This window comes from Oncorhynchus gorbuscha, linkage group LG19 (genome assembly GCF_021184085.1).
Source record: "Oncorhynchus gorbuscha isolate QuinsamMale2020 ecotype Even-year linkage group LG19, OgorEven_v1.0, whole genome shotgun sequence".
Classification (NCBI taxonomy): Eukaryota; Metazoa; Chordata; class Actinopteri; order Salmoniformes; family Salmonidae; genus Oncorhynchus; species Oncorhynchus gorbuscha.
The window spans coordinates 55,360,793-55,384,995 of record NC_060191.1 but is presented as its reverse complement, the minus strand read 5'-3'; the positions used below and the strand labels follow the sequence as shown (position 1 = coordinate 55,384,995).

At 45.1% G+C, this 24,203-nt stretch overlaps 1 protein-coding gene across 4 annotated transcripts in view; it reads left to right on the top strand.

The window, feature by feature from the left end:
• Positions 1 to 24,203, top strand: part of LOC124005051 (protein c-ets-1-B) — a 42,914-nt gene that overhangs the window by 9,200 nt on the left and 9,511 nt on the right. For 2 of the 4 annotated variants that reach the window (XM_046313921.1, XM_046313920.1), the window contains exons 4-8: positions 17,315 to 17,434; positions 18,131 to 18,331; positions 18,857 to 18,934; positions 19,077 to 19,322; positions 20,692 to 20,952. In XM_046313921.1, the coding sequence (XP_046169877.1) occupies positions 17,315 to 17,434; positions 18,131 to 18,331; positions 18,857 to 18,934; positions 19,077 to 19,322; positions 20,692 to 20,952 (906 nt within the window). Of the gene's footprint in view, positions 1 to 3,056; positions 3,352 to 17,314; positions 17,435 to 18,130; positions 18,332 to 18,856; positions 18,935 to 19,076; positions 19,323 to 20,691; positions 20,953 to 24,203 lie in introns of those variants that run through there. The other 2 variants (XM_046313923.1, XM_046313922.1) reach the window with 2 other exon arrangements.

Genomic DNA, 24,203 nt, shown 5'->3' with positions numbered 1-24,203 from the left:
CATTTCCATTAGCTAGCTGTCAGTTAACCCCTGGTAGCAGCAGCAGGTGCACCAGTTAAATGTCTGGATTAAAGAGAGGCAGTCAGCCATCACAGATGTGCCCGAGGAGCAGCTTTGCTTTAGCTATGGGTGCTAAAATGCAATGCCATTGCGTGAACCCCTAACTGTCAAAACCATGGCAACAGCATTTGCCAGGTGAAGAAGCGAGACATTGAAACCCAAGTGCACATGTTGCCTTATTTGTGGGACATGACGGTGGTGCTGCTCAGTCTCATTGGGAGGACTGTCACTTAAACTTAAAATGACATAGAGAGACATTTTCATTCCCATAACCATTCTTCCTGTAACTGTACAATGTATAAATTACAGTACAATGACCAGTGACTAACTTGATGTGGTAGTGTCCAGGAAACTGTTTGTGTGGTTAACAACAGCAGCCCCAGTTCTTACAGATGTAGTATCTTAATTTGAGACAGTTTGCTATAGCAGAAAAATAATTCTGCAGCAACAGGAAATGTGGATTATAATTAATGGACAAGTCTGAAATGACAAACTTCAGAAGCCTTTTTAAACCTCAAATACAGTGCACATTTTACATGTCCTGCATTGCAATCCTGCAAATTAAGATCCTACATCTGTAACTGGCTTTTGTAATAAATAAATCAACTTTAATATTTCCTCTCAGAGTTTCTCTTTGAACCATTGGTTTTAGTAAAGGGAGACCCAGCTCTTATTCCCTCTGTTGTAACACTCATGGAAATGAGTTTAGCCTGTCAGAAATATAATACTGAATGAAAACTGGAGTGTATTAACCAAGTGGAAGTGGGTACATCACCTCAATTTTTGTCTGCCTGTGCTTATATGTGTCTGTGGAGCTCTCAGAACATTAAACAAAAGTTTATATTCAACTTGACCTATTTCTGGAACTTAATAAGTTTCAAACTAAGATATTAAGTACATAGATTAATACCTACTTTAAATGTTCACCATTAACACATGGATGTTTCTTATAACGGAGCGAGAGGGGGCATAATGAAAAGTGGCCTTGAAAAGGCCACTCAGCTAGCTCCGGTCCAGATATTAGTCAGCAACGCTATTAGTCTTAATGGCTGCCCTCAGGCACAAAGGACCTGGGCTGCCTTTTAAGAGTAGATACAAGGAGCTCATTAAGACAAAACAAAGAGGGCAGTGAGAGGGAGAGAGTGGAGAGTGACTGACTGACTGACTGAAATGAAGTAAGCGTACCTTTAAACCACCCCTCCCCTCATACCCACCCCCTTGACAGGCCCTTGTGAGGAGCAGTGAGACCGCAGAGGCCACACAACATCTCTGCCTGGCATTTCCACTATGGCTCATATCCAGGTTTGCTAATGGAGATGGTGAAAGATCCCTATTTAAAAATCCATACATGATCAATACCTCTGGCTTCCCTACCTCCCAATCCCATTTGGAGATATAGCTACGTATATGTACAATCATATTGCCTTGCAAATTAGGATGGACCATATTGATTTATCTAGCTATGTTATTTTTTGTATGCAGATCTGTGTAGATTGGATGCTGATACATTGGCTAAATCCTATGTCACTATATTGTTTGTTTGAGGCATTCATTCTACAGCTCACAAACAATGAAACTATTGTACTTTATCTGTCTACTTCTACCAGTAATATTGTCTTGGACAGACCCTCCTACTGTTGTCAACATAACTAGGTTCCACTAAAGAAGCAGAGCAACCTGCATGTAAAAAATTGCAATGACAATCTGTTGCCATGGCAGGTAATTTCCTTGTGGTTGTCATTGTTTCAAGTGGAGCACCAGTACTCTTTCTCTCTCGCTCAGATATTCAGTCATTCTCGTACAAGAGGCATAACTAAATCTTGATTCCATATCCTAAATGACGTTCACACGTTGATTGCCCCTCATCAGAGTAGCCTAAAAAACAGACTCAAATATAAAAAGGATCTTATAGATTAAACAGTAACACTTACAAACCAGATTAGCAGTGATGGCCATGATAATAGGGGCTCCCGATTTTATTTGTGTCGATAAACGATACGATTGATCCAGTTATTTTGAACTCTCTGTGTATACTGAGTGATTTTTGGTTGCGTTTCAAGTTTCAGCAGCATCAAATCCTGTGCATTCTTCCAAAACGTCATCCCTTTTCTAAAGCCTGAGAGGTAGTTCTGTAAATAGGCATCCTTGTTTTTTTATTGATCAGTACAAGGTGAACCGGAAATAATCTGAGGTGTTTATGAGGGCCGGTTGCATGTTATGAGGACGCTTGGACCCTTGGAATTGGACACAGACGGACCCCTTAGCCTGGGATGCTTTGTATACTGCTCTGTATGCTGGTCTATCAGATGTTTAACAATCCTCCCACGCCTTTCTTTTAACTTGTGCTTAAGGGTGACAATGAGAATGTTTCATAAACAATGCGAATTGTATAGGGTTATTGACTCACTGTATTAGGTCTCTATCTGCATAATTATGTAATTTGTAACATTTTAATTGAAGACCTTCCTATAATGTTTCATAAAAGTTGCGTTATGGGGGAGTCTTTGACACTTGGATTATAGAACATGGATGCACTTCTGTAGGTCTATTGTTGTGCATAAAAACTAAACAGAACTAATCTCTAAATACAAGAAGTAGCCTAACAAATCAGATGTCCAAAATAGCCTACTGTCAGCCATTGAATTTGACTAATTTGCGGAAACATGTGGATCATTGTTTCTCACAGAAAGACAGTGGACAAGAACGTAATTGAATTGTGAATCACTGGTGGAGTTCCTTTTGCATCGCCTGGTGCTCCGGTTGAGTGTAGATGTCACTTAAGGACCAATGGAATGTTCTAAAATGAGAACTCTCCTCACCCGGGGAACCGGGCCATGCAAAACGAACTTGAGCACGGGCTGTCGAAACACCGCCCCTTCAGATGTCAAATCGTACATTTAGGCTCAACAGAGGGAACAATCTTTTCTGTGCTTCTCAGTCAGAGCGACAGAAACGCCCTGACGGAGATAGATAGAGGGAGGGAGGGAGGGAAGGAGAGAGAGAAAGCCATTGAATTGAGAGAGAGAGAGAGAATAGCGGAGAGAGAGAGTAGCGGAGAGAGAAGTTTGTAGCCTACTGGAGAAATGTTGGTGGAGATAAATTGAAGCGGGAGGATAAGAGAAAACGCAAGATTTTTTTTGAGTAAATCATAACTTTATTTATGAACTATTGTGTTAGAGAGAAAGACACAAATAGAGCATCCCGTTATCGAACAAATTGATCTGATGATTATGACGGCAGCTGTCGACATGAAACCGACGTTAACCATCATAAAGTCTGAAAGAATGGACGGTGAGTAAATCAACTTTTGAACTTTGACATAATATAACATTGTAATTACAGTAGCCTGCGCTCCGTATGTTTCATATTTTTCCCGGACAGATAGCGGCTTGCATTTCAAACTTTTGTAAGCCAAAATGCCATCCTAAGTAGTGCAACATGTATCAGTGGAGGTGATAAGTATTTCCCTATGATAAAGCCATCATGTAGCCTAACGGGACATAATGTCCGCGTCCTATCGCATCTCAATAATCGATGTGTATGCATTAACAAGACAACAGGTTTCGATAAATGTTTGTGGTTCCAGACAGTTGTGTTGTATAAAATAATGGACAAGGGAAAATGCATGTTTTACATTACTCTTATGCAATTTAGGTTACTGTACATTATGCTTGGTTCATAACCTACTCTTAACCTACAAAATGAATGATATCGTCCGTTTACATAGTTGTATTTCTTAATCTTCTATCTCATGTTCAGTAGACATGATGCAGGGACTATTCTGTCTATACCGGTCTAAAGCTCTGTATCACAAGGCTAGACTGTAGGCTGCTGCTGCTGCTGAACCCTGCACTAGACTGACAATCATATTTCAGAGGATGAAGAGTTCATTTATGAGGAGACATGATTGAACTATTTTACCTGTATGAACACTTACTTCAGCTATGGTAAATAATATAAAACTAAAGCAATCAGTGTGACATTGTGCATAAGCGTGTTAAAAATATATATTTTAATTTGACAGTTGACACATTTCCTCATTCATAAAAAGTATGTTAATTTGAACACATGATTGTTTATGGAGGTACCGTAGCCTTGTGCCTGTTGTGTATGCCTTTGGTATAATAGTTTAAAAAAAAACATCTGTCCAAATGATTTCCCTCTAGAGAGTAAGCCTTCTCTTTCATCCTGAGATCATGCCTCTCCGGGCACCTACTATCACAGTCCCATCTCCTCTCCCAATCACAGCCCATCTAACGGCCTCTCCCAGTCTCCCTCCATGGCCACCCAGAGTTGCCCCAGCACAGGGGGGGGGGTCATATCAGGCATGCTGCTCTGTCTGCATGGGAGACCACGCCCAGTCATCAGTATTCCCCCTCTCATCTCCTCCTTGTGCTGAGTGGTTTAGCTGGCGTCTCCAGAGAGAACCAGAGGCAGACGGTGGTGATGAGTGTGCAGGCCTAAGGGCTGGATATCCTGCCTGCTGCCCGTAAGGCCAGGTTGCACTAGGCTGTGGCATGGAGACAAGCCCACACAACACAGTGTTTGTGTCTGTATTTAGATCCTTGTGGTTTAATTCCCCTCAAAGTGACTCTGTTCTTTTACACAGAGAATCAGGCTGATTTCACTCTTTCTTCCTTCATTGATAGGTCTGACTGGGCTTTAGTAGCTAACATCAGGCTAATAATCAGACAAGTTTTTAGCTTCAGAAGTGTGCCAGCTGTTAGGGTGGCAAAGGCTTGAGACGTCATGGAAACACAATACATACACTACACCGTAACCCGATACGCTGAGAAAAAGGAAGAACGTGTAATGACTCCTTGAGGTGAAGCACTGGTGATGTGTTCACCACTTTAATTCAGATTACACCTGCAGAAAGTGCGCACACACACACACATACACACACAGGAATGGTAACACACTCATATAAAAAAGTTGCTGACAGCTGCAGTGGGGTTGCCAAAACATACTGCTATCTTGCAAAGCCATTTCGCAATGCTAGCTCCCTCTTCCTCTGCCGACCATGTGTGCTGGGGTCAGGCTGTAGCTGCCAAGACTCTCTACATCAGACATACACATTCCGTCTACTCCTTCCCAGTTTCCATGTAGCTAGCTTCTCTCACTGCAAATAGGACAGTAGACCAATGGCCCACTGATGAACTGAACCCTTCCTGCTCTTTCTGATCCAAAGAGGAAATTGCAATGTTCCTCGTGGCTGGTTTATACTAGAACAGCACTTTGTCTGTGAATGGTGGAAAGGGTTAAGTGAGCTATAGAGTGATGACACTTAGGCAGAGGATTTGGTTAGTAACATTTACACTAAGATACAGGTCTAACTTTTTTCTGTCTCTTTTTCTCTCTATGCGTACACACACACACACACACACACACACACACACACACACACACACACACACACACACACACACACACACACACACACACACACACACACACACACACACACACACACACACACACACACACACACACACACACACACACACACACACACACACACACACACACACACACACACACACACACACACACACACACACACACAGCAAGACAATAGGATTAAGTGGTTGGAGTACATCTCATTGTCTTGTTTATTTTTCTATCTTTGTGAAGGTGCAGCGGGTGTCAGTTTACTGAAGCTTTTTTTTCACTCTATCCCACTGAGGTAATTATTTTTAAGTGCCTACAGGCTGTGGTGGAGGTTAGGGGTGATCCAAAACAAAGCTGTTTATATTCCACAAAGCAGGTTCCTGAGTTACAGTAGTGGTACTGACATAGTAGATCCTTCATTCCTACACACAAGTCAGATTCTTTGGAATTCCAAAAAGTAGTGCCAATGATATATTGGGAAATACAAGTGAAAGTTTTCCACATGCAAGTGAACACTTGGCAATAAAGTGCTGCTATATTGAATTAGATATAAGCTCAGTATAACGTAGAGCATGGTGCAGTAGCTGATTACCCCATGTATCAAGTAGCCATAACAAAACGATAAAGCTATGGAGTGGAGCTGCCAAGGCTTAGATAAGTCCGATTTCTTCTCAAGATGGAGGGTGTCGGATTGCAAAATAACTGCCTCTTTTTCTGATTTCAAAAGAATGTAGCTTATGGCTTCTTTACAGGACTGTAAATACACTACTCCTACCATCCTGTATAAGAACATGTGCTGTCCTGTACTGACTGAGTCCTCCCTACATGGTCTAAGATCCCGCTCTCTCTGTTCGTCAGGTCTGCAGGTCAGGGTTAATTGACGGAGAGGAATGTGTGCGCCAGGCAGGACTGCTCGGTCGCAGTCTCCCTTTTATCTGATTAAGGCGCTGCTTGTCTTAACTGGCACGCTGCACTACCGGGCCGGGCGGCTGCACTCAGAACCCCTTATGCCACCACACACCCTAGCCACACACAGCCAGCCAGGGCCCTCAATGGGCCAGGAGCCAGAGGCGCGACCCATCTCTCCCCGGGTGGGTGCCTGTTGGCATGGTGAGGTGTGTTTTCCTCCTGGGCATGGTGGCTTGAATAAGCGTGTGTCGGCTGAAGGCTGGTTTGACGGTGTCAGCGCTCCTTCAATAGTGGGGTATAAAATGCTAAATGTGCCCGTGTTTGATCCCGCCTGGCCACTTGGCAGCTGTGCAAACAGCGGTGGGGCGATTCAGCCTCCTCTGATGTGGGCTGCTGCTTCTGGACCCAACAGAACAAACACATTTGCTCAGGTCCATTTCACTTTGCTGAGTCAAATAATGGCCAACCAGGATGTTAGATCAAGAGCACTTTTTGGTGCCTGGTATTTGGTGCTGTGCCCATAGTATTTAGACAGTGTTTACCTAAACAATGTCTCCATGATGCCAGGCTGCCATTGTGCCCAGTGCGCATTGGATGCCCAGTCTCCTGAATGGGCCACAGTCTAATTTTATGCAGAGCAGACGTTGGTAGAATGGTTGTCTATGAGGAGAAGTACTTTACTACTGGCCACAATGACCCAGTGTCTTTGCTGTGAATGGGCTGTGATGTCACCCTATAATATCATTAAATGGGTATCTCCTCCTCCCTCCTCATCCTTCGTTCATTCATCTCTTTGACCGTGGTCTTCCCCTGTTAATCTGTGAAATGTTATCATGAATGGGCAATATCGGGATAGCTGCACATATTCATTTAGCCTTTTACAGTTTAGTCATATACAATAGGTGTGCTACCTTGTGGATACATCAGTGTACTAAATAGTAAGCATATGTGGAGAGAGAGGGAGCAAGAAAGGCATTTGAAGGTGTGACATACTGTAAGATGTGCTGAAGCATAGGTATGTGTGGAATCAAGTTGAAAAATGTAATTTGGTTGTATAATGGTATGTGAACTTGAAAGATAGTTTCTTTTGACCGTGTCAGAAACAACATTCACCAATAAGCCTTCTCAAGACTGCAACCAAAACAAAGAAACGGCACGTCCCTGAGTTTTACATCCTCCCTCCTCTCATTCCTCCTCTCCCCCTCTCCCTCCTCTTTTCCATCCTCTCTGTGGGCCACATGAGCTTCTCTCAGTCTAACGTCACCTCGGGCCTTGATGTGGCGTCGGCTTCTCTCATCCTAGCTGTCTGTCAGTCTCTGCTAATCACTGAGTCACAGCACCAGCCACACCACCGCATGCCACTGGCTGCCTCCTGCCGCCACAGGCCCTTCCTTTCCCCATTACTCCACATTACTGGACTGACTGGGAGAGCTGACTGGGAACTGACTAGTGGTTGTCCACGCTGCCTCACCAAACCATGGCCAACCACCTCCCACGCATCCCACCATTCCCTGTGCGTGGCACTACATGTATTTCTGTCCCCATATTGCTGTTTCACAGTTCCTCATCAGGAGGTTGTTTGCCCTGAGTAAGAATACTTTGCCTGGTATACACATCAATCTGGTGTCCTCCGAGGAGCCCGGTCTTTTGTTTACGGCCAGCGGCCCAGATTTTCCTCTTTCCTTTTTGTATGCATTTTCTGTTTTCTGCAGACCACCTGTTTTTAGAGTCAGCATGAGTGCTGCTTTTGTAATCATGCTAGTAGTGAATGTCCCATGAGCCACAGCTTGCACTTTAATGTATGTCAACCCTACTATATCAGAGGGGTATTGACAAGCAGGTCTGCTCTACTTAGCAGGGAACAATAAGTAAAGCTGTGGCGGGGGAGGAGAGTTCTATGATGTAGGTGAGGCTCTGTGGCACTCTCACGTCGAGTCGGGCCTCAGTGACACAGGCACAGTCAAATCGGAGGCGCATGTGCCCTTACCTTGCTCTGCTCTGGACCCCAAGGAGGGGAGGTTGGGGCCAGGACTGTGGTTGGTTGAGAGTTGGGTGTTTGGAACAGCTGGATGCCTTAGCTTGGCCTGGCTCCTTCTCTCTCTTTCTTCATATCTGCATATTTGGGATGGAGTGAGTGGCCTGGCCTGGCAATCTCCAGACTGAGTGTTGCTAACGACAATTAATGTGGGCGTCTGGAGGAGGCCCAAGGGTCCGTCCTAATGAGAAGTTGACAGCGTTCACTGGGACACAGTCCACTGGCAGTTTCTCATAAAACCACATGAAGAGGTCTCTCTACGTGCTCCTATCCTCAGCCCTCAGAGCTCAGACTCCAGTATGTTTTTTTGGGGAACTTCTTAGGAAGAAATGACAAATAATGAGTAAATGATGACATTTATTTAGATAGACTGATTGCTTGCATTATGTTTACTCACGTCAAGAGGAACACAATGTTCAGTCATTCTCTGACGGTGTGAGTCACATCTACTCAATGTTTTGGATGAGTCTGTGTGTGTGAGTGTTTGCACGCTCGCGTGCATGTGTCCCATGAGTTGCTGTTGTCCATCTGTTACACATCATTTGATCAGCACACACACAGCTATTTCATTTTGTCTGAAGTGTTGCATTGCGTCAAAAAACACCTACGTTGAGATAGAGGTGAAAAGTAAGTAGATGTTTGATATGTTTTACAAATATATGATTGTTTGCCTCTCACTCAAACATCAATTTCAACTCTAAAACATCACTGTTCCATCGAAAATAGAGATTAATTAATGTATTTGAACTCCAACCGTTTTCTAAGGGGCCACAGTCATTCTCTGACTCATTAGAGGCACACAAGAAAGCTGTGGGAAGCACATTAGTGATTGTTAAACACAAGAGGAATGTATGGCACGCAACATGAAAACAATGTGGTCTGGAGGGAATTTATTTATCCACTGTCCATCTGTCGCCCATGCCCTAGAATGAGCAGAGCACATTGAGCTCTATGACGTAGAACTGTATCCATATAGTGTTTGTGTGCGTAGAGTGTCACAAACAGAACTATGGGAATGAATGAATATTCTGTTAATATGATGGCTTCCCTCTACTTTCAGGCGGTAACGCTTCCCGCCACATTTCAGAACAGTGTCAGGAAACTGTTGCAGTTTGGGCTGAAAACGGGACAGGCATGGTGGGTTTGTTAGAAGAATGCAAGCGAGCAAGTAAACTGTTTGTCAGATATGTCGTGTGTTTGATTTAATGCCTAAACAGTTCCCTCAGAGCATCCCCTGTGTGTTTACAACTGGGCTGGGGCCAGGGAAAGCTGCTACATGCCGCTAAGCTCACACCACCTGCTCTGCTCTCTGGCATGGTAGTCTAACAGCTAGCCAGAGCCCTGCTAACTCACAAAGAACACGGAGCAGCCTTTTCCTGCTTTTTCCCCCATGTTTTTGGTCTTTGGTAGATTGAAGTGTTCTGAAATTTGCTGTAGGTGTTTTTCATAGGGAGCTGGAGCATTGCAAAATGTGTATGTAATTTTGCAGAGTGGGACATTTTGCAACACAGTCGTCATTTCTACTTTGAAGACGTATAAAACCATCTGCTCTGTCTCTATGATTGAAGTATTGAGTGTATGATCGTGAGTAGCAAGACATGTAGGCGGCTGGCATGGATGGTGAGCATGAGCCATCAGTAAGAGCTTTGTCTCTGTTTTCCCCCCTCTGCAGTAAGCAGGGAATTTCCACCAGTTTTCAAGAGAAACTCAGCATCCACCAGGCATAGCCTTGGATCAATTGAAAAAGGCAGCTAATATCATCACACATGAACTGAGACTGGTAAACAATATGGACGAGTTAATGTACTTACCACACATCAGAAGCTAGAATTTCAAACATATTCAAACATAGAGAAGAGAGAGAAATAGAGAAGAGAAGCTGTGGGGGCATTCGTCTCTGTTAGCCTCAGACCCTGGAGAGCTGTGTGTTTTTTCTATTGTAAAGCGAGAGAGGCATACTGTAGTTATAGTTCTGGTCAACAGTAGTAGTTACAGTTCTGGTCAACAGTAGTAGTAGTAGTTACAGGTCTGGTCAACAGTAGTAGTAGTAGTTACAGGTCTGGTCAACAGTAGTAGTAGTAGTTACAGGTCTGGTCAACAGTAGTAGTAGTAGTTACAGGTCTGATCAACAGTAGTAGTAGTAGTTACAGGTCTGGTCAACAATAGTAGTTACAGGTCTGGTCAACAGTAGTAGTAGTAGTTACAGGTCTGGTCAACAGTAGTAGTAGTAGTTACAGGTCTGGTCAACAGTAGTAGTTACAGGTCTGGTCAACAGTAGTAGTAGTTACAGGTCTGGTCAACAGTAGTAGTAGTTACAGGTCTGGTCAACAGTAGTAGTAGTAGTTACAGGTCTGGTCAACAGTAGTAGTAGTAGTTACAGGTCTGGTCAACAGTAGTAGTAGTAGTAGTTACAGGTCTGGTCAACAGTAGTAGTAGTAGTTACAGGTCTGGTCAACAGTAGTAGTAGTAGTAGTAGTAGTTACAGGTCTGGTCAACAGTAGTAGTAGTAGTAGTTACAGGTCTGGTCAACAGTAGTAGTAGTAGTTACAGGTCTGGTCAACAGTAGTAGTAGTAGTAGTTACAGGTCTGGTCAACAGTAGTAGTAGTAGTAGTTACAGGTCTGGTCAACAGTAGTAGTAGTAGTAGTTACAGGTCTGGTCAACAGTAGTAGTAGTAGTAGTTACAGGTCTGGTCAACAGTAGTAGTAGTTACAGGTCTGGTCAACAGTAGTAGTAGTTACAGGTCTGGTCAACAGTAGTAGTAGTTACAGGTCTGGTCAACAGTAGTAGTAGTTACAGGTCTGGTCAACAGTAGTAGTAGTTACAGGTCTGGTCAACAGTAGTAGTAGTTACAGGTCTGGTCAACAGTAGTAGTAGTTACAGGTCTGGTCAACAGTAGTAGTAGTTACAGGTCTGGTCAACAGTAGTAGTAGTTACAGGTCTGGTCAACAGTAGTAGTAGTTACAGGTCTGGTCAACAGTAGTAGTAGTTACAGGTCTGGTCAACAGTAGTAGTAGTTACAGGTCTGGTCAACAGTAGTAGTAGGAGTTACAGGTCTGGTCAACAGTAGTAGTAGGAGTTACAGGTCTGGTCAACAGTAGTAGTAGGAGTTACAGGTCTGGTCAACAGTAGTAGTAGGAGTTACAGGTCTGGTCAACAGTAGTAGTAGGAGTTACAGGTCTGGTCAACAGTAGTAGTAGGAGTTACAGGTCTGGTCAACAGTAGTAGTAGGAGTTACAGGTCTGGTCAACAGTAGTAGTAGGAGTTACAGGTCTGGTCAACAGTAGTAGTAGGAGTTACAGGTCTGGTCAACAGTAGTAGTAGGAGTTACAGGTCTGGTCAACAGTACTAGTTACAGGTCTGGTCAACAGTAGTAGTAGTTACAGGCCTGGTCAACAGTAGTAGTAGTTACAGGTCTGGTCAACAGTAGTAGTAGTTACAGGCCTGGAGGCTGAGCACCACAGGCTTGTGAAGGGAGTGGGCAGACAGCGGTGGAGCCCTAAGAATAGCTGCAGTGTTCCAACAGGGAGGGATGGATGGATGGTGAGATGGCCCCAGCCTGTGACCTCAGAGCAGCGCCTGGGCTGGCCCTCATCTGGCCCTGACCCATGGTCGGTCCTGCTGTAACACAACTACTCTGCCTGCCCGGCAGCTTCCTCTAGCGAGTGCCGAGTGGCCTTTTCTATTACTGTCTCTGGCCTTTACATGGGAATCCAAATAGCGGTAGAACAAGCGGTCCTCTCAGGACATAGACTGCCCTCTGAACCCCCACCCCCCCAACTTCATTCCCCTGCTGAATGGTCTCTCTTTATGTCAGCAGGGTTTATGACCCTTCACTCCCAGACTGGGACTGATAGGAATCCCCATCAAAGCTCTCTCAGATAGCGGTGTCACCTCTGGACATGGGGTCCCTGAGTGAGTAGGACCCCCTGGTGGTACCCACCACGCTGCCTAATAACCTATATTAGCCGTGGAGGGATATTTTCCATAAAGGGGTTAACCGGGGTTGGCCCTGAAATGACCGACCCGCTCAACCCACAACTAACCTCTCTCTTTCTTTCTGGGAAGTGACACCTTAGCCTCAGGAAGTGGACCCTCTCGCATACTTAAATACAGCCTTGCAGTGCTGCAGAGAGAGAGAAAGAGAGGTGTATTGTCAGCCACGGATGTTAATCTCACAACGGACTGAAATAAATCAGCCCTTTATGGCTTTAAAATCATTTCACTGCTGAAATATTTGACAGTCCACTGAATAGCCCCATAGACATTCTACCCACTTTGATCGCACACCCACTGTCTTTCTTACACACACACACACACACACACGCACACGCACACACACACACACACACACAGTGACAGACCTAAATCGAACACGCACACATTCATACACACTCAGTCTAGGTCTATTTATAGCCACATGATAGCACAGTGTCTCTTTCTCCCATTGTGTGGGTGGAAGTTGCCTGCTCCATGCATATTGAGGCAGCGTCGTAGCAGGGGGTTTAGGAATGAACACAACAGTCACACCCAGAGACAGCATCGTAGCAGGGTGTTTATGAATGAACACAGCAGTCTCAGCCAGAGACAGCATCATAGCAGGGGGTTTAGGAATGAACACAACAGTCTCAGCCAGAGACAGCATCGTAGCAGGGTGTTTATGAATGAACACAGCAGTCTCAGCCAGAGACAGCATCATAGCAGGGGGTTTAGGAATGAACACAACCGTCTCAGCCAAAGACAGCATCGTAGCAGGGTGTTTATGAATGAACACAGCAGTGTCAGCCAGAGACAGCATCGTAGCAGGGTGTTTATGAATGAACGCAGCAGTGTCAGCCAGAGACAGCATCGTAGCAGGGTGTTTATGAATGAACACAGCAGTCTCAGCCAGAGACAGCATCATAGCAGGGTGTTTATGAATGAACACAGCAGTCTCAGCCAGAGACAGCATCGTAGCAGGGGGTTTAGGAATGAACACAGCAGTCTCACCCAGAGACAGCATCATAGCAGGGGGTTTATGAATGAACACAGCAGTCTCACCCAGAGACAGCATCGTAGCAGGGTGTTTATGAATGAACACAGCAGTCTCAGCCAGAGACAGCATCATAGCAGGGGGTTTATGAATGAACACAGCAGTGTCAGCCAGAGACAGCATCATAGCATGGGGTTTATGAATGAACACAGCAGTCTCAGCCAGAGACAGCATCATAGCAGGGGGTTTATGAATGAACACAGCAGTCTCACCCAGAGATAGCATCATAGCTGGGGGTTTATGAATGAACACAGCAGTCTCAGCCAGAGACAGCATCATAGCAGGGTGTTTAGGAATGAACGCAGCAGTCTCACCCAGAGACAGCATCATAGCAGGGGGTTTATGAATGAACGCAACAGTCTCAGCCAGAGACAGCATCATAGCAGGGGGTTTATGAATGAACGCAACAGTCTCAGCCAGAGACAGCATCATAGCAGGGTGTTTATGAATGAACGCAACAGTCTCAGCCAGAGACAGGATCATAGCAGGGGGTTTATGAATGAACGCAACAGTCTCAGCCAGAGACAGCATCATAGCAGGGTGTTTATGAATGAACGCAACAGTCTCAGCCAGAGACAGCATCATAGCAGGGGGTTTATGAATGAACGCAACAGTCTCAGCCAGAGACAGCATCATAGCAGGGGGTTTATGAATGAACGCAACAGTCTCAGCCAGAGACAGCATCATAGCAGGGTGTTTATGAATGAACACAGCAGTCTCAGCCAGAGGCAAGGAGGAGAGGCAAGGAGGAGGCACCGTTCCAGACACTGAGAGTGTGTGAGAGCAGAGGGAGCACTTTGAGGCCTGTGATCAACTCACATTACTGCTCAATGACTCATCCTTCCAGTCTCCCTGCATTCCCCTCACCCACCCTACCCCATCCGCCTTGGTCTGCCGCACCCCAGCCCCACCACGGTTCCTTAGGGCCATGGCCCTGGCCACAAAATCCCAATTTCACACCCTCGCTCCGGCGCACAGGCGAAGAAGGCTGCTAATTTGGTTCACATGTTCCTCCCTCCTCCTCCTGTTCCCCACTGCTAACAGACCTGGGGGCCAGAGGTGTGGACTGGAACCTTTTTGTCTGCAGGGAAGTTTAAGTGGGGGAAGGCCGATGGTTATTCCGGCACGCACAGCATCCATTCAGTAGGTGTCTCTCGGGACAGATATCATAGTGCCACTCCGTACACCAACCACTCACTGACATTACTCACAGGATGACACCAGAGCAGTGGCTGTCAATATATTTTACAGTATATCTACAGCACATCTCTCTCCCAATGTCTGTCAATGATTACATAGTCCCATTTTACATACCACTTCTAATTCAAATGGGAATGATCCGTATGTTCTCTTAATTGGCAGGCAATAAAACGATTTACCACAAGCCACATGCAGACACGGTCCTTCCTTTCTCCACTCTGTAATCTAAGTTGTGGGTGTCATAGATCACCAACCTTACCCTCCTTCTGTCATAATCACACCCCATATTAAACCCAATCACACTGTCAGGCCACTAAATGGATGGGTCTTATCCTATGATAGACTACCACTCTGTGTTAGAGGTGGCTGGCGGATGCTTATTAACGCTCAGTGATAGTGACCTGCTCTGCCCAGCCTGCCATAATGGGACTCCCAGGCATTGAAACCATATCAGGAAATCATCTTTTGGCAGAGACTCTAGACCCAAGCCAGCCTCCCCAGTTAATGGATGGACAGTACATTAGCTATCTTACAGACAACTGCATAGGCTGTTTAGAGAGGGAGTGAGCACCATTCTCAGTATACTGTATGAAATGTAATCATTTGTAATGTGTTAAACAGAGTCATATTCAGTTCAGACTATAGGAGCTTCATGCACCATGAAATATCATGTTGAAGTTAAAACATGAATGTTATGCAGTACAGACACACGCACATTGGTTAAGTACAGACACACGCACATTGGTTAAGTACAGACACACGCACATTGGTTAAGTACACAGACACGCGCACATTGGTTAAGTCATAACAAGGACACCTGTCTTTTCCAGGTTTTTAAACCCGCCTGTTTCAGCTGGTAGGAATCTGAATGATCTGAAGCCCCACCTGCTCACCCAGAGGGAGCTATGTGTGTCTTTGAGTTGGTTTGAAAGTGCAGACAAATTCCGCTCGATCCATCTAAAATAAAATGCAACATTCCCTCAGTCTTTGCCTTAGAGAGTTATCAAAGCCCAGGCACAGTCTGACTCTGAGCATGCTCCATCTCATCTCAGACTGCGACCGTTCTCCGCTAGTGCTATCTAACACTACATAGTTACTCAACAACCAGCCGCCTTGGTGAAGACGGTCAAGATGACCGTGCAGTCAGGGACATGGTGTACGCTATACAGTCAGGTCTCGTTTTATTTTCATTTCAGAATGCTTTCAGAATCGGAGCCTGTTTTGCTGTGGGATGTCGAGGGCCTTGTCTGACAAAAGCCTCTTCAGTCTTTTGCAATATGATACTAAAATAGCTTGATACTGTAGAAACGTGTAACCTAGCCAACAGAGTGGATACTCTAATATGCAGTATAATCAGGTCTTCCAAATGGAGAGAGAGGGAGCATGGAGGCCTAATCCAATCACACACCGGCAGTGTTACGGTTCGCCTCCATTTGGGCACTCTGCATAATGTGGCCTGTCAGCTTCCAGCATTTAGACAGAGAGAGAGCCTTAGGTTCCAGTCAGGCAGTGTTGGGTTACAGTTCCACAGCCCAAAGAGGAGAGATGGATGTTGGGCATTCCATACGAAGTCGGGAACATTGACGAGCATTGAAAACACGCATGAACTACACATCGCCAAGGCCTCCCCTTCGCTGGGCTGGCAGATCAAACCAGGGCAGAGATGCCAGAACATCTGTGGCGTTGAGAGACAGCAGAGTGGTGACAAAACATTTCCAATCTCCCTCCGGGCCTGCTTGTGATATGGTAGTTTACCTCACACGGCGAGGGTTGATAGAGACAGAGTGACATACAGCCGTGGTAATCATTTATGCCTTTCTTTGTTATGAAATGCGATGTGGGGATTTCTATATTTATTCACAGTAGATTGTCTGTCTCTCTGTTTGTCTCTCTCTCTCTCTCTCTTTTCATGTCTTTGTTTTTTCAGACTGTTGCAGTCTGGATCCAAGTAGAGTTTTAGCACTCTAGTCTAGCTCTCCTGCCCTGGGGGCTTTCCCTCTCCCCCTCCCTCCATCCACCCCTCTGTAATCTGGTAGAGTTGAATTAGATCAGTGCGAGTCATCAGGCACTGTTTAAAGCCATCAAAGAGTGCTCTGTCTCCTGCTGTGGGCCCACTGGCTGTGAGGGAAGAACAGTGAGACTGTGTGTCTGGGACCCCAGAGACACCCCTCACCCTCCATACACCCCCTCGACCCCCTCTAGCCTGGCAGGGCTCAGGGTGACATCATCACCTCGTCCCTAACCCCTGACCCTTGCCGTTTGACCACCGTGGTGTCGGGGTGAAACCCTCTGTGTGTCAATGGAGGACATAGTTAGGAGGTCACAGTGGCCACTGATAGGTATTAACCCCACCTTGTGAGTCCCACCCAGGGTGTGACCAGGTCAGTGAGAATGGCCTCTGAAAGCCTCTTAAAGCCCTTCTACCTTGTCCATGTGTGAGTCATTCATGTATTATATTGCCAAACAAACAACCCTTCCCTTTGAGGCACTGTGACAACAAGGAGAGTGGAAGCTGGAGCATGTGTTGTTTGTGTACACACGTATCTGACCAATGTGTTTGCGGCAGCTACCTTATAATATAATTGATTCTCTCCCAAGTTGATAGACTGTCTGTCTGGACAGTGTGTGTGTGTGTGGCCTTGTGCTCTGTCTCTGACTGCTAGTCTCCCTCTCCTGTGTGACTGACAGATCTGGAGTGTGGAGATGTGCCCCTGCTCACTCCAGGGAGTAAAGAGATGATGTCACAGGCTCTGAAGGACACGTTCAGCGGCTTCACAAAGGAACAGCAACGACTGGCTATTCCCAAAGGTAAGGCACTTAAACAAGGGATTACTTTCTCTTTTTGTGTCTTTCTCTCTATTTCTCTTTCTCTCCCTCTGTTTCTTGTTCTACCTCTCACATTACATGTATATTTTTAGATTAACCACTGTGACATGTTTCCATATACACACTCAAAACCTAAACCCCTCCTCTCAGTATGACTAAAGATAGCTTAGTGGTGACATTATATTCAAAATGACAGATTGAGTGTACTGGTTGTCAGACAGACTGTAGGAATCAGAGAAAGCCAGGGTAGAGAGACAGACAAAAATGATTCATTATGGTTCCTCGATTGAGGCATACCACAGAGCTCATCATTTTGGTATTAGCAGGTCTATATTGGGATTCCCCAGTCCAGCCATCCCAGGCAGTCTGCAAGTAGCTGGGGTTTCACTGACAGTCTATTGTTGCTGTCACCACGTATCTGCACCACTTCTCCTCTTACTTCTAATAGCAACAGCAGGTCTAAAATCATGACCCACTGAAACTGCTAATGAAAATGAATGTGCTCGTGAAATGGCTCTGTGGCCTGATAATACCTCATCTCTAGTTCAGGGGAGTGTAGATTAAACCAGAGGAGTGGAGTGGAGTGGAGTGGAGGTATTTTGTGACCATTTATATGACTGTGACCTCGGGTAGCACTTCAGTGACATGTCCCTCCCTCTCCCCCCATGTCCCTCTCAGACCCCAGGCAGTGGACAGAGTGCCACGTGGGAGAGTGGCTGACGTGGACGGTGAACGAGTTCAGCCTGAAGAGTGTGGACTTCCACAAGTTTTGTATGAACGGGGCCAGTCTGTGTGCTTTGGGGAAGGAACGCTTCCTGGATCTAGCGCCTGACTTTGTGGGCGACATTCTCTGGGAACATCTAGAGATGCTTCAGAAAGGTAGGCCCAGTCTGTAGCATGATTGTAATACATTACCCATAATACTCCGTACAACATATCAATCAGCGTTGGGCTCAATTCGAATTGTAGTCATTTAATATTCAGAAATGTCAAAACTTTATATAAATACTTTTCAGTTTATTGAGAAGTAATAAATGCCTTTGATATATTATTAAATTGTGATTTCTCTTTACTTCCTGAATTGACTACCTTCAATGAAAAATTGAGCCCAACCCTGGTATCAATCACAAGCCTCAGAAATGCTTACTGTTCCTGTCACATTAGCTGTAGTGTGTATTGAAGCACAGCATTGTCTATCTTTGTGCAAAACAATTTCAAGTGTTAGCGCTGTTAGCGTTCACATGGTAATCTGAGACGAAGAGGAAGACCTCCCTTACCACCTGGTCCTCCTGATATGTAATCAGTTAGGCCCAACCATACTGGATGCAGTGTGTTTATGGCTATTATACGATACATGAAATCAATGACGGGGTCAGTGACAGTTGATATCTATTTTTCATGAAGAAGAAACAAAGCATTTCCCTGTCAACGGCCTGACCTCTACCTTCCAGGAGTCCCACTATACCTCAGACTACTTTGTCAGTAAGTATCACTGAGGGGACTACATCCTATGTACTGTAAATAAACTGTCTTTAATCCCTCTCTATCTTTCTCTCCTCCTCCCTTTCTCCCTCCCCCTCCCCCTCTCTCTCCTCATCCGCCTCCTACTCCTGTATTTCTCCAGGCTATGGCGTTGAACATGCCCAGTGCGTTCCTCCCTCTGAATACTCCGAGCCGGGCTTCATCACAGAGTCCTACCAGACCCTTCACCCAATCAGCTCAGAGGACCTGCTGTCACTCAAGTACGAAAGTGAATACCCCAACGTCATCCTCCGGGACATGCCCCTCAACCCACTTCAGGGGGACTACTTCTCCGTCAAACAGGAGGTGGTCTCCCCCGACAACATGTGTGTGGGCCGCATCAGCAGAGGTGAGGGGTTACACACAAGATAGTGAAGGAAATGGTTGGAAATCAAGGTTTAGTGTAGTGTGGCTGTTACAGCTGCTCTATTTTAAGTGCCCTATCTCAAAGAGGAACAAGTTAACTTGGGTAACTTGGGGCCAATACTTGAGTAGGCCTTTAGTCCATGTCTAAGTTCTGCATAAGACTGAGACTCTGATTCAATCTGATTCAATCCATACAGTATGATTCTATGATAGATATGATTTGTGAGTCTTGAGGTCTAGCTAATTGTGTTGGGTTCGTGAACATCACTGTGTGCGTGTGATTTTGCTGATGTTCTCCAGTCTTGCCCTGCCACATCACTGCATGTACCAGGATAGTAGAAAGGAGGCCCTATAGCTGACTTGTGGATCAAGCAAACTCACCTCGAGGAGAAAATAAATTGTTTGTTTCAAGAGTGAGAAGTGAATAAAGCCACACGGTTCAATAGAGCTGTCTGTCCCTATAGCTTTCATGCAAAACAGCTCAAGCGAGGTAACCTTAAAAAACAACCACATTTTTTTTCTCTCTCAACTTTCTCATCTCTGTTTCTCACATCTCAACCTTGAGGTTGTTCTCAGCAAGGAAGGACAGAGAGTGACAGAGTGTCAGAGAGCGTGGGTTTTCTTTCTCATGAACCGCTCTGTTTACTTTATCACATGCACATCTGGTTGCTTTCCCACTGATCGTTTGGAGAAGAATTAACAGTGTGGTTTACATTGATACCAATAAAGCTGGGATTTTCTTCTCAAATCCCCCAGCTGAACAAATGAATAGGGGGTATCAGGGATTTTACTGTACACAGGACCAATTCAGTGGACTGACTGGGCATTCGCCTGCAAGGTATGTCCAGGCCTCGTACATAATAAATCCCAGGGTTTTTGGCAGCACATTGTGCTTTCTCAATGTGGGAAAGTATTTGTGGCACCACCGAAAACCACACGTGGCTTCAATTTGTGCAATTGAAGATTTCAGCATCAGTCGAGGCACTGGGTTATCTTTCATTCTTTAATAGCTCTCAGTTGAAATGCTCCTCTTATCTTTGCTGAGGCCAGAAATAGCAATTCAATTTGTATTGATCTTCTTCCAATTAGACAATCAAATGCCAGTTGCGTATGCTAAACTGAGGTGTGAAATGAAGGGGCCAAGACCATACATTGTGTTATACAGAACAAAGAAGCTCAGTGAGAGTGTAATTTACTGCCAATGTCTAATGTGTATTCCTGCTATAAATATTGTCCTCTGTCAAATCGTAATGTCCCTGCTCGAAACTATTTACTTTCAGACAATTATATTATCATTCACTCTCAATACAATACAACTAACAGCTTCTGCTCTCCCCCTCTCTGTCTCTCAGGTAAGCTGGGAGGCCAGGACTCGTTTGAGAGCATTGAGAGCTTTGAAAGCTGTGACCGTCTGACCCAGTCCTGGAGCAGCCAGTCTTCCTTCAACAGTCTGCAGCGCGTCCCATCCTACGACAACTTTGACTCTGAGGACTACCCCAACGCCCTACACGGACACAAGCCCAAGGGAACCTTCAAGGACTACGTCAGGGAGCGCTCAGACCTCAGCAAGGACAAACCTGTCATCCCCGCCGCAGCACTCGCAGGATACACAGGTCAGACGAAATTAATAAATAAATGATGTCATCAATAAATCCATAAATCAAATGTATTAATAAAGCCCTTTTACGTCAGCAGATGTGTGCTTATTTCAGAAACCCAGCTTAAAACCCCAAACAACATGCAATGCAAATGTAGAAGCACAGTGGCTAGGAAAAACTCTCTAGAAAGGCAGAAATCTAGGAGGAAACTTAGAGAGGAACCTGGCTCTGAGGGGTAGCCAGTCCTCTTCTGGCTGTACTCAGTAGAGAGGAACCTAGCTCTGAGGGGTGGCCAGTCCTCTTCTGGCTGTGCCGGTTTGAGATTATAAGAGTACATGGCCATTGAGGCCAGATTGTTCTTCAAGATGATCAAATGTTTATAGATGACCAGCAGGATCAAATAATAATCACAGTGGTTGTAGAGGGTTGGCTTTTCATAGCCATAGCATTCAGAGGTCAAGACAGCAGGTGCAGTAGAGCGCGAGATAGAGGGAGAGTCGAAAACAGCATGTCCGCGACAAGGTAGCACGCCCACTGAACAGACTATTGCAGCATAGATACTGGGGGCTGAGATGGGGGGGTTTGGGGGACACTGTGGCCCTGGCCGACGATACCCTCAGATAGGGCCAACCAGGCAGGATATACCTCCACCCACTTTGCCAAAGCAACAGACCACCAACATACTACCCTGAGACAAGGCTGAGTATAGCCCACGAAGATCTCCTGCACCGCACAAGCCCGTGGGGGAGCAAGACCATAAGATCACGTCAGTGACACAACCCACTCATGTCGAGTAGAGCAAAAAAAGCCTGGCACGATGTGACGCACATATCCTAGGGACGGCATGGCATAGCACTAGTAAGCTAGTGGCTCAGCCCCCATAATAGGGTTAGAGGCAGAGAATCCCAGTGGAGGGGAGCCGGCCAGGCAGAGACAGTAAGGGTGGTTCGTCATTCCAGTGCCTTGCCGTTCACCTTCGCACCCCTGGGCCAGACTACACTCAATCATGGGACCTACTGAAGAGATGACTCTTCAGTAAAGATTTAAAGGTTGAGACCCTGTCTGCGTCTCATACATGGATAGGCAGACCATTCCATGAAAGTTGAGCTCTAAGCTCTGCCTCCAGCTGTTGGCTTCAAAATTTTAGGGACATCGAGGAGGCCTGCGTCTTGTGACCATAGCGTAACGTGTATGGATGGATGGATGGATGTATGGATGGATGGATGGATGGATGGATGGATGGATGGATGGATGGATGGATGGATGGATGGATGGATGGGTTGATGGATGGATGGATGGATGGCAGGACCAAATCGGAGAGATGGGTAGGAGCAAGTCCATGTACTGCTTTGTAGGTTAGCAGTAAAACATTGAAATCAGCCCTAGCCTCAACAGGATGGCAAGCACTGGAGTAATATGATACACATTTTTGTCAAGATTCTAGCAGCCGTATTTACCACTAACTGAAGTTTATTTAGTTATTTATCCAGGTAGCCGGAGAGTAGAGCATTGCAGTCGTCTAATCTAGAAGTGACAAATGTATGAATGAGCTTTTCTGCATAATTTTTGTACAAAAAGTTTCAGGTTTTTGCAATGTTACGAAGATGGGGAAAAACCTCCCTTTGAAATATTCTTTATTATGTTCCTCAAAAGAGAGAGCAGGGTCCAGAGTAACGCCGAGGTCCTTCACAGCTTTATTTGAGACGACTGTACAATCATCACTATTAATTGTCAGATCAAACAGAAGATATATTTGTTTCTTGGGATCTCGATCTAGCATCTCTGTTTTGTCCAAGTTTAAAAGTAAAACATTTGCTGACACACAGGTTTCCAGGGTAGGCCATTTTTTGGCTTCACCATGTTTCATCGAAATGTACAGCTGTGTGTCGTCCTCATAGCAGTGAAAGTTAACATTGTGTTTCTGAATGACATCACCAAGAGGCAGAATATATAGTGAAAACAAGTGGTCCTAAAACAGAACCTTGAGGAACACCAAAACTTGCAATTGATTTGTCAGAGGACAAATCATCCTCAGAGATGAATTGATATTTTTCCGACAGATAAGATCTAAACCAAGGAAGAACTTTTCTGTGTAGACCAATTAGGGTTTCCAATCTCTCCAAAATAATATGTTGATCGATGGTGTCAAAAGCAGGTCTAGGAGCACGAGGACAGATGCAGAGCCTCGGTCTGATGCAATTTAAAGATAATTTACCATCTTCACGAGTGTAGTGTTTTGATGGGGTCTACAGCTAGAGTGTAGCGTTTTGTATACATGAAGACAGCTTTTTAATTTTGGGGGGGAGGGGAATGGGAGATTCAATTTAGGCCAATCATTTTTTACATTTCCCGGGACAAGGCTTGGCTTTTTCAAGAGAGGCTTCATTACTGCCTTGGTTAGTGAGTGGTACACATCTGGAGGACAGGGAGACGTTTATTATGTTCAACATAGGAGGGCCAAGCACAGGAAGTATCTCTTTCAGTAGTCTAGTTGGAATAGGGTCCAGTATGCAGCTGGAAGGTTTAGAGGCCATGACTATTTGTGTGAATGTGTCAACAGATTCAGCATTAAAAAACTTTAGTATCTCCAGTGATCCTATGTCCTGGCAGTTCTGTGCAGATTCAGGACAACTGAGCTTTGGAGAAATACACAGATTCAAAGAGGAGTCCTTAATTTTCTTTCTAATGATCATTATCTTTTTGTCGAAGAAGTTAATGAATTCATCACTGCTGAAGTAAAGTAAAAGCAATCCTCTCTTTGGGAATGCTGCTTTTTAAATTAGCTTTGCAACAGTATAAAACGTACATTTGGGATTGTTCTTACACTCCTCAATTAGGTTGGAAAAATAGTCTGGTCGAGCGGCAGTGAGGGCACTTCGATATTGCACGGTACTGTCTCTTCAAGCTAGTCGGAAGACTTAGTTTGATGGAGCACCATTTCCATTCTAATTTAAGGGCTTGGGTATTTTATGTATACCAGGGAGCTAATTTATTTTGATAAATGTTTTTAGGGGTGAGACTGCATCTAGTGTGTAGTGCAAGGTTAAATTTAGATCCTCAGTTAGATGGTTAACTGATTTTTGTACACCAACGTCCTTGGGTAGGTGGAGGGAGTCTGGAAGGACATCTATGAATTTTTGGGTTGTCCGAGAATTTATAGCGCAGATTTTGACAATCCTTGGTTGGGGTCTGAGCAGATTATTAGTTGCCATTGCAAACTGAATAAAATGGTGGTACGATAGTCACGGATTACAAGAAAAAACATT